Source organism: Penicillium cinerascens (genome assembly GCF_028974065.1).
Source record: "Penicillium cinerascens strain IBT 15544 chromosome Unknown contig_6_segment0_segment0, whole genome shotgun sequence".
Classification (NCBI taxonomy): Eukaryota; Fungi; Ascomycota; class Eurotiomycetes; order Eurotiales; family Aspergillaceae; genus Penicillium; species Penicillium cinerascens.
Genome location: NW_026695295.1, coordinates 453,619 through 469,292, shown reverse-complemented (window position 1 = coordinate 469,292; position 15,674 = coordinate 453,619). Strand labels below are relative to the sequence as shown.

Here is a 15,674-nt window from a genome sequence, read left to right as displayed (position 1 = left end):
TAAGAAGTTGAAAGGAATACAATGGGAAACAGACAAGTCTTTTTGGGGTCTAAGTGTCGTCAACCAATACATTGTCTCATGCCGCATTAACGCCACTCGCTACACCGAACAACTTGTTTCGAGGCAGCAGCAAACTCAATACAGCCACAAGAGCGCCACCGGCAATGGTAAGAATGTAAGTATCGCCAATAGCATGGACAATAGCATCAAGCACGCGAGTCCTGAGTGCCGGGGACAGATCCTTTACAAGGTCTGATTGGGCACCTAGGATGGCAGCTTGAATTTGGGCCGAAGGTACGTTGGGCAAAATAGCCTCAATTTTGTCAAGACATCCATTCAAAAGAACAGCGTTGGCAATGGCAAGAGCGATAGTGATTCCCACGAACTGCGCCAGGGTCATAAACCCAACGGCGGGCGCAATATTTTCGGGCGAAACGACGGCTTGTGTCACTGAGAATGAAGCCTGCAGAAACATGCCAACGCCAACACCCAGCGGAACGCTGGAGCCGTAAACCCAGCTCGGTGAAGTGTCTTGACGAACGGTGTACATGAGGGCTGAGCCGAGCACGACCAGCAGGCCACCCAGTAAGTACCAGGGCATGTAGTAGCCCAGTCTTGCCATCAGGTTGCCGTTGATAAAAACAAATACCACCATAAATACCACAAATGGGAGAAGCCGCACACCTGCATCGAGCGGAATGTCGTTGCGTGTGAATTGGAAAAAGAGAGGAATCATATAGATAGGGATGAAGGCGCATGCGCCCCCTGAGGCGCAGGCAGCGAAGAGGATGAGAACGATTTTCGATCGGAAAAATTGCACCGGAATGATGCGACGGGCCGGGGAGGTGCCAATTGCCCAGACCTGCTGGAAACCCAGAGCAATAAACAAGACTCCCACAACAACAAACATAGCAATAATACGACCAGAGTTCCACGGGTAAGTGATGCCCCCCAGATTGATGGCCAGAATCAATGTAGTCAAAGCTCCACATTGAATGACAATACCGGGGTAATCAAGCTCAACAGCCCGCTCTTTGATGGAAGCACCCGGTCGAGGATCCTTGTTGGGGATCAGGAAGAGGTAGAAAGGTGCACAGACAGCGCCGATGAAGAGGTTGATATAAAAAGCCCATCGCCAACCCACCGAGGATTCGCTGAAAGCGCCGCCAATCACCGGGCCCAGCACAATCCCCAGACCCCATGATAATCCAGTACAGGAGATGTAAACTGGGCGCTCGGAAATAGTTGTAGTCATCGCAATAAGCGTCATACAGCCCACGTAAAGACCGGATCCACCGACGCCGGCAATGGCGCGACCGAGGATCATGACATTTATGGAGGGGGCTGCACCACAGATTGCAGAGCCGACTTCGAATAGAGCCACGTGGAAGATATAGAACCACTTTGTATTGAAGTGACCATACACACGGCCCCAAATCAAGTTCGTGGCCGTTGCGCTCAGCAGGAACGCAACGCTGAGCCATGAAAGCTTTGTGACACCACCGAGATCCCGAACAATCACTGGTTGGAGATCGGCGACAACTGTCGCGTCAAGCGCATAGAGAAATGTAGATGCTAGGATAGACGCCAAGGTCAAATACCACTTCCAGCCATTGATGTCCCTTGGCGGGGCCTCTGGCTCGGCAAGGGGAGGATTGTCATTTCCTGGTGGTGTCGGGTTTTCATCATCGTAGCTGTCTTCTGCGCGACTATTAGATCCTGACTCGTCCAGCCGTTTCTCTTCCAGGTTCCTTCCAGCCAATCCCTGGTGTTTGTCATCAATTACTACCATCGCAGCGACTGTAAGACAAATTCCAGTTTCAGGTGAGATGGGTGTAGTGTCGACACTGTAATTGGAACGGAATTTGGTTTCCGTCCTCTGGAAATGGAGATAGTAAGGAGCGGAGGGAGGTGGAGGGCCAAAAAGGCGGAAAGTGAAGCTCTTCTAAAGCCGTGAATATTGTTAGAAATTGATATCTTCGAGGCAGAAGTTTCTTGTAGCGCTTACCTGTTTTCTTAGCGAGGAGAGTGTTCTTAATAACAAGTCCACCAATATCAGCTTATGACGGTAGATATTGAAGCTTTGTATTGATTTGTAAGGGATATTTTCAATTCCTAACAACCACCTTTGCACTGAGCAGCTGTAGTAAATGGGATTGCTGATCATCAAACGAAGCCTAACCTAATCTGGTCTAGACCCCCCCCTCCCTTTGTTGGCCCTATAGGGGCTTTGCTTTTTTACTCAGCTTGATGTTTGGTTGGGACCCACTCTCTTCGGCCGACATTTTTCGGCCCAAATTTATAATACTTCGCCCGTGAATCGATAGGCTGTGAATCCATGCCGGGTCCTAGCTGAGCGGGACCCAGAAAAAGTTGACCGGGACTCAGAGAATTTCTGACTAATTCTGAGTCCCGCTCAGCTCCAGCACCTGAGCGGGACCTAGAAAATCCTGGGTCCCGATCAGCTATTATACCTAGTTTTATATTGATAATGTCTAAATTGTACTATATTATCTAACTCTACCACCCTAAACCCTACTTATTTTCCTGCCTGCCGGTAGATAATTAATATTAGGTCGTAGGTCTCAAGACATATTTTCACTAGTATATCACTAATTTTTCGTACATTATATATACTTTAAGGTCCTACTTTCTAACCTTGCATTAAATTCAGTTTTTCTTATCCTATATATAATCTTTATATCTTATATTATATATGTTGTCAAATTCTAACAAAAATTCCTGTTATTTTTAGGATCCTGAAGCGGGACGACAGAGCCGCAAGAGAAAACCTCTGTCATTCTTTCTTGCATTTATAGCTCTGCTGTTAATGGTATTTTTGGTGTCCTTGGATGCCACCACGTTGGCTGTTGCAATCCCTGTAATCCTATACCCAGCCCTTAATTCCAAACGCCCACTCAGCTCTCCTAAGACTTTTCTCTCACAATAGGCCATCACCGAGGATCTTTCGGGAACGACTCTAACCGCTTTTTGGGCCAACATCTCTTTTACGGTAGCAGTCGTGGTCATTCAGCCTATTTATACCAGTTTCTCGGAAATTTTGGCCGTAAGATCCCTCTTTACGCGGCTTTTACGCTATTCGGTATTGGATCTGTCGCCTTTTCCGTCGCACACAACATGACAGTCCTGATTGTAGGACGTGTGCTACAAGGACTGGGTGGAGGAGGACTCGATGTCCTGAGTGAGGTCATTATCGCCGATATCACTACCCTGCAAGAGAGGGCTGTGTATATCGGATTACTGTCCCTTCCAATGGCCGCAGGATGTATCGCGGGCCCCATTCTTGGTGCAGTATTCAGTGAGTATGTTACATGGCGATGGATCGGTTGGATTAATCTGCCTGTGATTGGCGTTGCCCTCTTTCTGGCTATCTTCTTTATGCGTCTGACGCCCATTGACCAGCCCCTTCGCGCCAAGCTTGGCCGTATAGACTGGATTGGAATGCTAGTCTTTATGGCCGGTTGTATTCTTTTTGCCCTACCACTAATTTGGGCTGGGAATATGTACCCTTGGAGCTCGTGGAGAACTATAGTCCCGCTGGTCATTGGTGTTTTGATTTTAGTGGGGTTTGCATTTTACGAGTCTTATCCGACTGACGCAATGTTTCCCTACCGTATCTTCCGCTCACGCACGGCGCAAATGACCCTTCTTGGAAGCTTCATCCACGGCTTCGTGCTTTATACACTGCTACAATATCTTCCACTGTTTTTCCAAGCGGTCTATCTCCAAAAACCGCTCGAATCCTCTATCTCGATCCTACCATTCTGTTGCGTGGTCTTCGTTTTTACAGGAATTGCGGCCTTTGCAGTTGATTTCTTCCGGAAATACAGGTGGAAAATTTGGACTGGATGGGTATTTCTCGCCGTTGGATGTGGTATTTTCTCATTGTGGGACCAATCCTCCTCTCCCGCCATGACTGCAAGTTTCCAGGTGATTGCAGGGATTGGCATTGGCACAATATTCAGCGTCCCTCCAATCCCAATGCAAGCCAGTGCTGCACCCGAGGACCAGGGGCTCGCAATGGGCATAATGGTGGCGTTCCGTCTATTTGGTGCTCTTATTGGTCTTGCGGTCGGTGCTACTACATTCAGTAGTGTCTTCGCCAACAGGATTCACGATATCGCATTGCCTGCTTCTTTGGCATCGTTGAAAAAGCCCAGTGAGGCCGTGGGCTTTATTCCCCATTTGCGAACAGTTGACATCTCCCCTGCTCTGCGGGACCTCATTCGAGAGGCATACAAGGACGCCATGCAGACAATCTGGTATGAACTAGCTGCGTTTGGAGCTTTCGGATTCTTGAGCTCTCTATTCGTGGAAGAATTAACTATGGAGACGGAAGAGCTGGGTCGGCAATATTTTGAGCACGAGTCAGACTGAATGGACTTAGAGGGTCAAGCGTGTGAATAGATTTGGTACTGTTTATGTTTAATGCAGTATATGGCAACGAATAAAGCTCTTGCAAAGAACTACATGATGGATTTAAATTAGATCCCATATTGTGCATCGGCAAGGCTGAGGATACATTTCGTAATTGGTTTCCACGTGTAAATGACGGGTTGATAAACTGTATTAAGCTATCTATTGATGTCGTGATAAGAGGTACAGAGGTACCGGGTCATCATGGTTATGGATCATTCACTGGCCGGCAGTGAAGATCCGCCCCCACGGCAGATTCAGGTTATTACCTCCAATCCCCGCTCGCGTCCATAGGCTACTGCATCGGAAGATACATCTTCGCAGCCTCGGACAAACAGCCGATCAAGCTTGACTCCATCCGCACTAGCCCTCGCATCAGCACACATCCGGATGGTGACACCGGTGATGCGCGTGTGTGATAGATTGAGGACTTTGAGGAGAGGCAGCTTCTCGAAGAGGGTTCGCACAAAAGCATCACTCACATCACGCATGTGAGAGAGACTCAATTCAGACAGCTTAAAATTGGGGTTGATATGCTGACTGTTCAGGACGAGTAGAAGATGGGAGGCCCACACATTGAAGCACTGGTCAATGTGCACTGTCTGGATTGGTCCATGCGAAAGTATGAGGAATGTGACGAGTGTTTCCGTGGTTACGAAGCCCGCATCGCTAAATATGACTGTGTTCAAGTTTGTTAAACGACTCTCCGGTTCATCTAAAATCTGGGGCGTGGATTTCCCTCCCTGGACGCAGAGGTACTCGAGGCTGGTGGGCAAGTGGACAAATGTATCCCGTTCAATGCATATTCCACGAAGATCCAAACGGCGGAGTGGTGGATAGAAATCCTCGTAGTATTGTAAGAACAATTGCTGGTATTTTGGTGGGTCCCAATCAAGCCGAAGCTCTTCCAGATTCGGATACACGCGAGGCTCCATGTCCTGGGTACACGTTAGCGCAGCAAATCGAACAGAATAACAACACATACGACGAGAAGGTTGGGCAGAAGCACGCCGGGAACGGTTATAGGCGGCGTCGGAATCTGCTGAGTGGCCAATGTGATGCTCTTGAGATTAGGTAGAGTTTTAGGCCAGTGGCCACCCTCAATAAATGCCAAAGACGACGGTCTAACGTTCCACAGAGCAATGCGTTCAAGTCGCGGGAGTTCAACCAGAAGTCTACCAAAATTGTCGTGTGACACTGAGATGTCAGGCGAAAGGGTAAGACTCTTGAGCTGTTTGTGCCCTTTGAACTTTTGGAAGAATTCCTTAAAGTCGTAGTCTACCCACAGCTCGAGATGTTCAATGCGCGGGCATCTGCTCAGGAACTCTATGCTTTTGGGTGTAGAAGGTGTAGCGAGGTTTTTGATGATGGCACGGGTGAGCATGGCCTTTGAGCGTCGAATGTATGACCGGACTGCCGTCCATGGCACTTTTCCCCGAGCCCCAGACAAATCGATCTCCATCCAAAGGTAGGTCATGGAGCCGAAGAAGCGTTCCCAGTCCTTGCAGACGCGCAGAATTGCCCTAACGGGCATGAGCTTGCTGAAACGTTGATGGCCAATGAGGACTCACACGATGTTTTTGAAGGAGAAATGCTGGATCACCATGGCTGCTATCTCAAGGGGGAGCATGGTGAAGGGGTCTTTTCGATTGAGCATCATGCGATTCTGGAGCTTCTTGTGTAGAAGTTCCATCATCTGCACCGTCAGTATGGGCGATCACAGATCGTGGAACAAGGCAACAAACCTCTCGACGTGGATGCTTGCTCGGGAGGACTTTCAAGCCATACGCATATATCTCCAAGGCCTTTTCAGGCTTTCCCTCCAGCAGAAGGACCTTGGCGCAGCGCAGATAACCCTGGAAATGGTTAGATTGGTAGTCGGAAATGCTAGAGAATCACACTTACTCGCTCATCCTCCTTGGCATTTTTAATCATATGTTTTGCATCTCGGCGCGCCTGGTCATACTGTTCTAATTTACAGTATGTAGCAGAACGGTTATCGAGGATGCCAATTGCATCGGCGTCTTTGTGATTCAGCGCCTGGAATGGGTGATTAGCTGCCATTTTGGGTTAGGATGGTTGATGGAGTTACCTCGCCAAAAGCCTCGATCGCTGCCTTGAAGTCGCCCTTCTGGTAGAGTTTCTGGCCTCGTTGATGCGGGCCAGATACAGCAGACAGCATTGTTCCAGAATTCCATCAACTCGACTTTGCAGGTTCGTGGTGCAGATGTCGAGCGCGTTAAGGCACGGAACGTGTTGCTGCGCGACTGGTCGCTGTGCGTATCCGGAGCGGCCCATGTTTACTTTCTTCCGCTTTGGTTTTGGATCTTCGGATCTTGCGACAGCTCCACAACACGACATGGAGGCGCAGAACTTGCAGGCCGCTTCGACTTATGTCAATAATATATTGCTGGCGCGAGGATTGCTGAAGACTGGTCATCCGATTGACTTTGCGCAGCCTGATAATGAAGATGGGGGGACTGAAGCTACCATGGCGCGGGTTATTAACCTGGTCAATGACCTCGTTTTGAGGAGAGATGTCAGTCGATGAGATTCCTGTTAATCGCATTGCTTCTAACAATATTCTAGCGCGAAGCTGAGCACCGTGAGAACCTGGCGACGACCATTCGCACGCTGCGCGCGAGCGAGTCGGAGCAGACTATGGAAATTGTACGTGAATGGCGGATAGAGGGGCCAAATAGCTTGCTAACCCGTCTGTACTGCTACAGGTAAAACTCAAAACAAAAGCATCCGAGCTGAGCCGCTCCCTCGCTCTCGCAGAGGCTCAGGAGCGAAACCTCAAGTCCAACATGTCCAAAGCCGAATCGACCATCCGAGGACTGAAGGAACAAGTGCAGCGCATGAAGACCACCGTTCAAACAGTCCGTGCACAGTGCGCCAACGACATCCGAAAACGCGATCTCGAAATGCAAAAGCTGAAGTCGCATCTGGCCGAGCGACAAAGGGGAAAGCGGGAAGGATTGGGTGTCACGACTATCAACCTTAACCCCGGCGCAGACCGGTCGCGGTTCGGAGCCAGTGGCGGAGATCATATCAATGACCCCGGATACAGCCTTAAGCAGGAGACGACCGAATTCTTGACGGTGCTGTGCCAGAACCTTAGCGACGAAAACGATACCCTGATTGAGCTTGCCCGAAACACTGTTGGGACACTGAAGGAGTTACAGGGATTGCCGCTGGCTGAGCAGGAGAATGACGAGGATGAGGTGTCTGGGATGTCCCTAAATCTTGGGCCGAATAAGGCGTCGGGGCCTGTCTCTACGCTTCCTACGTCTTGCGAAGAACTGTCCGCAAGCATGGAGACCGTGTTGGATCACCTGCGCACATTGCTCACCAATCCCTCCTTCGTGCCATTGGAAGAGGTTGAAGTACGGGACGAGGAGATCAAGTCCCTTCGCGAGAGCTGGGAAAAGATGGAGAACCGGTGGAAGCAGGCCGTTTCCATGATGGACGGTTGGCAACGGCGTCTTGCTGATGGCGGCGACGGGGTGCGGGTGGAGGAGCTAAAGCGAGGCATGAATCTTGATCTCAGCTTCAACTCCGCCGACGATGAAAGCATGGTCAGCAGGGCCGAGAACAACATCTCACCAATCCTGGAAGACGAACAGGAAGAGATGAGCGAGTCTGAGGACCGAGTCCCTGAGGAAGCAGAAGCTACACAAACCCGATCCAAGCTCCGCAAGGTGCCCGAGCGCTCTGAGCGGGCCCTGCAAGAGCGCAGTGATAACGCCCGGCCCAAGCGACTCCGCAAAGTGTCTTTCACACCTGGTCTACAGGGATCACCGTGTGAAACTGCCCCCGATGATGAAGAGACGCTACAGATAAAGGCCTACAAGTCCAATACTGTGGCCTGCAGACCATCGCGACGGAAGACTGATACCAAACCCACTCGCCAGGTAAGGAATCGTGAAACGACCACTTTGCAGTCGAGTGCTAACGCATCTCAGGCCAATGGCGCCGAACCACGAATGAGCGTCCGCCAGAAACTAGCCGCGGCCGAAGGTGAAGCTCGCGACGCCGAGCAAACGCGCAAAGAGCAGGAAACTCGCAAACGTAGCAGACCCGAGAAGTCATCGAGCCGATCGGGAGGCCGCCGGCGAAGCACACTCACCAGCGACGAGCTGGAAGATCTAATGGGAATGTCGCGGTGAAGGATAAAAATTGCTCACGTTAATACTGTACATATCCGAGCGGGCATTGTAAATACGGAGTTGGGTCTATGTTGGATTTAGCTTCAATCGCATAATTTCGGTGTTGCCACGAACTTTGAACCTCGGCTCAGTCGGTTCTCCGCATATTTCAGATGTCGGCGTAGATCCCCAGAGAGCTTGCAATGACCTCAGTATTTCTAAATTCCTTTCTTCAATCTCTTCAATCCCTTGTCTCCATAGCCATTCTCTATTCAACCTCGGAACCAACCTCACATCTCACATCACCAACCAACACCAACACCACCGCAATGACCGCACCAGCAAAAGACTTCCACGGCTGGGTCGCCCACGACGCCAAAAGCCCTCTAACATACACAACATTCACCCCGAAACCATTTACACCAACCGACATCGAAGTCCGCGTAACCCACTGCGGAATCTGCGGCACCGACATCCACACCTTGCGCTCAGGTTGGGCCCCAGCCGACTATCCCTGCGTCGTAGGCCACGAGATAATCGGAATCGTCGAGCGCGTCGGCTCCGCCGTGCCAACCCTGCCCTCGTCTCCTGCCTCCCGATCCATCAAACTCGGCGACCGCGTCGGCATCGGCGCGCAGAGCATGTCCTGTCTCAAGCCCGATTGTGAAGCCTGTGCCGACGGCCAGGAGAGCTACTGTGCCCGTATGACGGGGACTTATAACGGGCGGTATGCGGATAAGTCGAAATCATACGGCGGGTTTGCGGAGCGGTGGAGGGGGCCGGCGCATTTCGTGGTGAAGATTCCTGATGCGTTGCCTTCTGCCGAGGCAGCGCCGTTGCTCTGCGGTGGTGTTACTGTTTATGCACCGTTGAAGAAGTACGGCGCCGGGCCTGGGAAGACGGTTGGTATTGTGGGGATCGGGGGCCTGGGACATATGGGTATTTTATTTGCGAAGGCACTGGGTGCGGATCGGGTGGTTGCGATCTCGAGATCGAGTAGTAAGAAGGCGGATGCATTGGAGGGGCTTGGGGGGGATGCGTTCATCGCGACTGGGGAGGAGAAAGGGTGGGCGAAGAATCACTCGAGGACGCTGGATATTATTCTGTGTACGGTTTCGGGCCCGGATATGCCTTTCGCGCAGTACTTGAGGTTGTTGAAGCGGGATGGCACTTTTGTGCAGGTTGGGGCACCGGAGGATGCGTTGCCGCCGCTTATGGCTTTTTCGTTGATTCAGAAGGGTGTCAAGGTTACGGGGTCGAGTATCGGTTCACCGGAGGATTTGAGACAGATGCTGAAGCTTGCGGAGGAGAAGAGGGTGTTGCCGTGGGTTCAGAAGAGAGCTATGGGGGAGGTTAATGAGGCGTTGGTTGACATGCATGAGGGGAAGGCGAGGTATAGATATGTGCTGCAGAATGGGGAGGCGCAGGCGAAGCTGTAAAACCTGTCAGTAATTGCCAATTATTGTCGTTTTGTATATAGCAGTAAAAATATCAGGTCAAAATATTCAGTTGGATAGCTTAGACTGAGGCCAGCTGGGAAACAATTCAAGATCTGGGACAGGAGGGGTTTAAATACGACCATCTATTTTGAGTACCTTGTTATCCTGCACTCCACAAAGTAAGCTCTTTATGCGGGAGCTGATGGACCATAGACTGGCAGATTCGAGATCAGTGGTTACTGGAACCAGTCAAGTAAATATATTAGATCTAAGGAAAGAAAGGGGTTGGATCCGCAGAATGATCAATTCGAAGTAAACCCCCGCAAAGACTGAGAGCAGCTGTCCAGTACATAGACACTGAGTAAATTGTCGCCGAGGTGCTCAATATACACGATTATTCCAGTATCTCTCAATTACTTCTAAACCATTTTCTCTTGTTTCTCCATTTCTCTCCTTCCTGCAGTCTTCAGTTTTCTTGTGATCAATATGATAAAGCAATTGGCCTCGATTAGTTCTTGTCTTCTTCGAATCCCTGCAATGCTGAACTGTGGCAACGTTTACTTTTTATTGCCCTCAGCTATTCTGCTGCTATGGCTGACATCGGAAGGTAATCAACCGCTCTCCTGCGTCTGTCCGTCTAACCGTGTCGCAGTTACGACCATGTGTGAGTGTGGCTACTCGGTCAACTCCACTTCCTCTCAGCACCAGGTCTTTACCGACCTGATCGAGTCAGACTTCCTGACTATCCAGGATATCTTCCATGACACGGACTGGCAAATTCAGGAATACGCGACCCCACATGGCACGGATGCCGGCCCTTTTGGAATGAATATGACTGGCGCCAATGTCATCTCCAACCCTCTCAAAGATAACTCTACACTCTCCAGTCCGAGCAAACTCGGCGGTGATGCGGGTCTGCAGCTCTGGGTTCGCGGGGGGATTCCATCTAACGGCCTGGTGCCCTCAGCTGAGATGCGGACAGTTCGGAGAGATCTCAACTACGGTTCATTCCGCGCCGCTATGAAGTTGACTCCAGTGAATGGAACGTGCAGTGCTGTCTTCTCTGTGAGATCTTTTCTCTTTACCCATCAGGTCCTACCACTAACGGATGCCTGGTCCAGTACTACAATGACACTCAAGAGATCGACGTGGAACTTCTCTCCTACCAATACATCAACTACACCACCTCCAGCCAAGCCATACCGTCCTCACCCATCAACCTCATCTCCCATTCAGATCAGTCAATTCTCACCGAGTATTCACGGCCGAACACAACCTGCTACGGCAAACCCATCCTCCCCAATTCGCTGACTGATGAGTTCCACGAATACCGCTTCGACTGGATGCCGGACCGGGTTTCCTTCTACTTCGACGGGCAGTGGCTATGGGATCTCATCGACGACATACCAACCTCCAGCTCTGCTATGTTCTTCAAACATTGGAGCAATGGCGCTGTCGGTTGGTCTCAGGGTCCTCCAATGAAAGATGCCGTCACGACAATCGAATATTTCAAGGCATACTTCAATAGCAGCGACCCGCAGCGCAACGTTGATTACAAAGGTCGCTGCAAGGATCCATCAGCTGAGGGTGCTGTCTGCATTATCCCCGACCAGACCGTCCCACCAGATCCTTCTGTCGTCCCACCTGGACTAAGTGGCTCTTTGGCGAAAAATGGGTCGGCTAGTACGTGGTTCTTCTCGCAGCACCCCAATCAAACTGTGAACCAGACTGTCTACACCGGGCAAAAGAATGCAGGGATTATCCGAGGACCAGTGGTGGAGCGGCGTTTCTGGATCACGGGGGTTGTGATGCTGCTGATTAGTGGCATGTGGGTGGAACCATATATGGTACGTCCGATCGGAGACTTATGTTTCCTTCCCCTGTAAGGATTTGGGACCTAGCCACCCATGATCATAATAATGCAGCAAGCAGTTATTAAAATTTGTATCAAACACAAAAGCTTTTCAATTCCAAAAATTATTTTGCTGTAAAGAGCTTGACGATGTATCAAGTGGACCCAGAATTCTACGCGTCTTATGCTACTATTCGCGATATTTCTATCCATACGCGTGAGAAACAGGAGGGCAGGTTATTGCCTGCTATTCAGACTCCCCAACAGGACGAAAATTGACTGTTCGTTGCGCTGCAAATCTATATGAACTTCCTCGCACTACCCTCCGCGATCGCCGTGTTGCTGGTGGCGGCGTTTGGGGTGGACTGCTGCCGTACCCTTCATCACCAGATATATTGAACTCAAACTAGAAGCCTTCTCCAGTTCCAGCCAACGGCAACAAAGCCGACGAGTAGAGCACCCAGAACTATGCCCCTGCTTCCACTATCTCTTTTTTCTTCCGATGGCGTCAAATCCTTGAACGGAACAGTACCCTGTTGTGATCTAGCCGGAGGAGGCGAACAATCCAGCTTCGCCGCACCAATCATAAGGGCAGACGATTTGTTAATGAATATACCCAGCAAGTACGGAAGCAGATAGATCAAAACCTTGTGCTTGAGTGTTGCCTTTGTCTCAAGGCGTGTCAAATCACAAGCTGAATACCAGATTCCGCTAATACGTGGCTGGACGGTTGTCTGCCAGCCTTGTAGACAGCGACGGATGTCTTCGGGTTTGCATGCAGGAGACTTGGTCAATTTTGCAAGATAGTTAGCAAGCATTGCACAATTTTCGATGGCGGAATTGGCTCCTTGGCCCATGTTTGGGGTCATCTGTGAAAGTGTTATAATGACAAGACTGACGGCGAGAGTTTGAAAGACGCACCTTATGTACCGAGTCTCCAATACAAACCATACGACCATAGAACCAATGCTTATACAAAGACTCCTCCAAAGCAAGCATATTCCGGAAAAATGCCCTCTCATAGATCTCCGAGAAACGCACAGATCTAGTTACCGGTGTTGATAAATATGGAAGAACATGTTCGTCCATATCACTCTGTTTGAACCGCGGGATTTCTGACCCGTTGTACTTCCGACTCATCTTCGTGAAGAGGAACCACCAAACCCGACCTTCTTTACCGATAACGGCGAGGAAAGAGTATCCTTGGCCGTAGGTTCGGTGAATTTCTCCTGGGTTCAGTCCTGGAGTTGCGGGGGCTATGCCAAAGATGCAGTTGTATTCGGAGATCATTGCTATGTGTGTTAGCTTATGACAAGGAAGAATGGAGGGATTGGCAAGGGGTTGATATACTTGTTTTCTCTTTTTCGACTTCGGCTTGGAGACCGTGTTCATCCATGCTCTTCCACATCGACTGTCTCACGATGCTTCGAACGCCATCGGCTCCTACAACCAGGTCGCCTTCATACACGGATCCATCTGCACAGTGAATACGGATACCATCTGGAAGATTCTCGACGTTGATGGTCTTTTTATTAACCAAGACTCGGTCCCGATGATCTCCAAGCTTACTGTACAACTTCTCCAGAACGCGCTGGCGATCCATAAAAGCAGAGCAATAACCATGCCTATCAAGGCTTAGTCAAACAACTCAGAATATAACTCAGTCAGTACTCTTACCTCTTCTCAAATTCCACAGGGCTATCATCTTCTGCAATAAGCTCACCATCCTCAGACCAAAAATAGCATTTCCGAAGTGGCTGCACCCCCTCAATCAGATCATCGAAAATCCCCAACTGATCAAGAATCCTTGCTCCATTAGGCAGCATCCCAAGCGCAGCACCATCCTGAGCATGAACCTCCCCCCGAGACTCAAGAACCACGAAATTAATGCCATTCTTGAGCAGACAATGCGCAAGCGTCAACCCGGCAATACCCCCGCCCACAATCACCACATTCAAAGTAGGCGTAGATGACTCCATGATGCCTATACTGCCAAATATCGTAGCCAAAAGACGAGTAAAATGAACCAGAAAAGTAAGCAAAAGCAAAAAGCAAAAATAAAACTGTGAGACACCGTTTTCCAGCCGCATGCTCAGGCCCCGTGCTCAGACCCCGCTGTACGCCTAACTACGCCGCACCCCATTCCGAATGGACGGAGCAAGATGACAGTGGGCAATGATCAACAATATAACCCTTGCGTCATACGAGCTTACCAATGGTGTTTCAAAAAGTGTGCGGCTGATGGTGTAACAATTGTAGTGATTACACTCATAGGTAACAAGTCTGCTAACACCCGAGATTCCCAACTTTTGTGTGTAACCCACTACAACCAAATATAAATGGGTTGACCAAAATCTATCAAAATTGCTTGCTTTTTACATATATCGCATATAGCAAAACCTATTATTTTTAAGACTAATATCGCGTATACCAAACTCACAGCACGCACAGCCTTAATCCTGCGCGGTATTGACCGAATTAAACTTTTAATACTAGCCTGATCTACATAATCCCATGAATCCATCAACGCTGCCCGGAAATATCCCTAATCAACCTATCAACGTCGTTGTTTCGCTCTTCTAGGGTATTGATTAAAAGGCTTTCTTTTTTTAAAAAAAAGTGCCTAGACGACCTCAATCGGGTTTAAATCAGGCGAGTGCAGCGGCCGTCCGATAACGTGCATACCCGAATTTTTAAAACCACTGTTGAGTATGATTGGCTATGTTAAATCCCGCGTTGTCTTGCAAAAATATAATTCCGGCCTCGTAGACTAGAACTAGAGCTTCATCAAGCGCGCTAATAGACGAAATGGCTAAGTATCCGTTTCGTGGTGTGTCTAGGTCACGTTCCATAATGAACAATTTTGATTGGCCGCCAATCGAGATTCTACCATAAATTACATACGAAATATCCTCAGACTCAGGCCTTAGCGGAATGCATTTTTTGGTTTCCACTTTTCAGACCGTAGTGATTCAGAATCTTTCGTATAGTAGATCGTGACGGAGAACCAGGGGTGTTTGCGAGCTAAGCAAAAGACATGTCGCTTAGTTTAAACACTAAACTTTGGCGGTCGACCAATTATCGGGTTCGATTTAATTAAACCGTGCTATTGGAGGCGAACTTTGGTGTTATAGACCGTGTAGCGAGATACATGATGATATTGGGCGATTTTGGTAGGACTGCCCGCCATGTGTACTAGGTCAATTAGAACTGTCATTAGGCCCATTGATCTGCCACGCGAGTCTATGGAAGCTCACGGTGACAGATTGATATGAGCGGATGACTTGGGGCGGATGTGGATGACACGCTCAGCAAGATTGAGAGACAAGAAATGGCTTCTTTATTGTAGTCTTGGAAACCCCACCTTCATATCAGATTTCAAGGAGAAATGTGACTGGTATAAAAACCAAGTACTTGACTAGCTGGTAGTCATTGCCAGCACTGGCCCCCTACTAGTGATCGTCGTAATAGAGACTTCAGTCCCAATACACACAAACTCAAATGCCCGGAGTCCGGCACAGTTCGTCCTCACAGCTGGGTTCCAGCTGTAAGAGTCACCGAGCGCTATCCCTGCATCTTGAACAATATCGGGCAACATCGTAACGGCCATCATCTGTCTCAACCTTGTACAATTGAACACAGCCATTGGTCATACTAGTCATGCCAGTCATTCTGGGCCGAGGGTGATCACCGAGTCTGTATAGTCACCACGTGACCCCATCTGAAGCCCACCGTAAAGTGGGGGCCGCACGGGTTGGTCGGCGCAGCGCCCTGCACTGCCAGCAAGATCGCTGT

At 49.6% G+C, this 15,674-nt stretch overlaps 7 protein-coding genes across 7 annotated transcripts; 4 read left to right on the top strand and 3 right to left on the bottom strand.

Moving 5' to 3' along the window:
- Positions 1 to 76: 76 nt before the first annotated feature.
- Positions 77 to 1,792, bottom strand: N7498_006176 (putative MFS drug efflux transporter; the record flags this gene model as incomplete). The annotated part of the gene is made up of 1 exon (XM_058453238.1): positions 77 to 1,792. One exon carries the CDS (start codon positions 1,790 to 1,792, stop codon positions 77 to 79), a length of 1,716 nt encoding a protein of 571 aa, XP_058307429.1.
- A 1,346-nt stretch (positions 1,793 to 3,138) lies between these two features.
- On the top strand, positions 3,139 to 4,398 carry N7498_006175 (Major facilitator superfamily domain general substrate transporter; the record flags this gene model as incomplete). Its single annotated transcript, XM_058453237.1, has 1 exon — positions 3,139 to 4,398. The coding sequence occupies one exon, from the start codon at positions 3,139 to 3,141 to the stop codon at positions 4,396 to 4,398; it is 1,260 nt and encodes a 419-aa protein (XP_058307428.1).
- A 296-nt stretch (positions 4,399 to 4,694) lies between these two features.
- On the bottom strand, positions 4,695 to 6,619 carry N7498_006174 (Leucine Rich Repeat domain protein; the record flags this gene model as incomplete). The annotated part of the gene is made up of 6 exons (XM_058453236.1): positions 4,695 to 5,375; positions 5,423 to 5,960; positions 6,009 to 6,133; positions 6,183 to 6,293; positions 6,343 to 6,477; positions 6,530 to 6,619. The coding sequence occupies 6 exons, from the start codon at positions 6,617 to 6,619 to the stop codon at positions 4,695 to 4,697; spliced, it is 1,680 nt and encodes a 559-aa protein (XP_058307427.1).
- A 177-nt stretch (positions 6,620 to 6,796) lies between these two features.
- Positions 6,797 to 8,609, top strand: N7498_006173 (uncharacterized protein; the record flags this gene model as incomplete). Its single annotated transcript, XM_058453235.1, has 4 exons — positions 6,797 to 6,976; positions 7,027 to 7,107; positions 7,167 to 8,354; positions 8,406 to 8,609. 4 exons carry the CDS (start codon positions 6,797 to 6,799, stop codon positions 8,607 to 8,609), a joined length of 1,653 nt encoding a protein of 550 aa, XP_058307426.1.
- A 308-nt stretch (positions 8,610 to 8,917) lies between these two features.
- On the top strand, positions 8,918 to 10,027 carry N7498_006172 (NAD(P)-dependent alcohol dehydrogenase; the record flags this gene model as incomplete). The annotated part of the gene is made up of 1 exon (XM_058453234.1): positions 8,918 to 10,027. The coding sequence occupies one exon, from the start codon at positions 8,918 to 8,920 to the stop codon at positions 10,025 to 10,027; it is 1,110 nt and encodes a 369-aa protein (XP_058307425.1).
- A 660-nt stretch (positions 10,028 to 10,687) lies between these two features.
- N7498_006171 (glycoside hydrolase family 16 protein) lies at positions 10,688 to 11,913 on the top strand (the record flags this gene model as incomplete). The annotated part of the gene is made up of 2 exons (XM_058453233.1): positions 10,688 to 11,092; positions 11,149 to 11,913. The coding sequence occupies 2 exons, from the start codon at positions 10,688 to 10,690 to the stop codon at positions 11,911 to 11,913; spliced, it is 1,170 nt and encodes a 389-aa protein (XP_058307424.1).
- Positions 11,914 to 12,280: 367 nt separating this feature from the next.
- On the bottom strand, positions 12,281 to 13,858 carry N7498_006170 (FAD-dependent oxidoreductase; the record flags this gene model as incomplete). The annotated part of the gene is made up of 4 exons (XM_058453232.1): positions 12,281 to 12,748; positions 12,801 to 13,171; positions 13,230 to 13,504; positions 13,557 to 13,858. 4 exons carry the CDS (start codon positions 13,856 to 13,858, stop codon positions 12,281 to 12,283), a joined length of 1,416 nt encoding a protein of 471 aa, XP_058307423.1.
- Between the last annotated feature and the right edge of the window lie 1,816 nt (positions 13,859 to 15,674).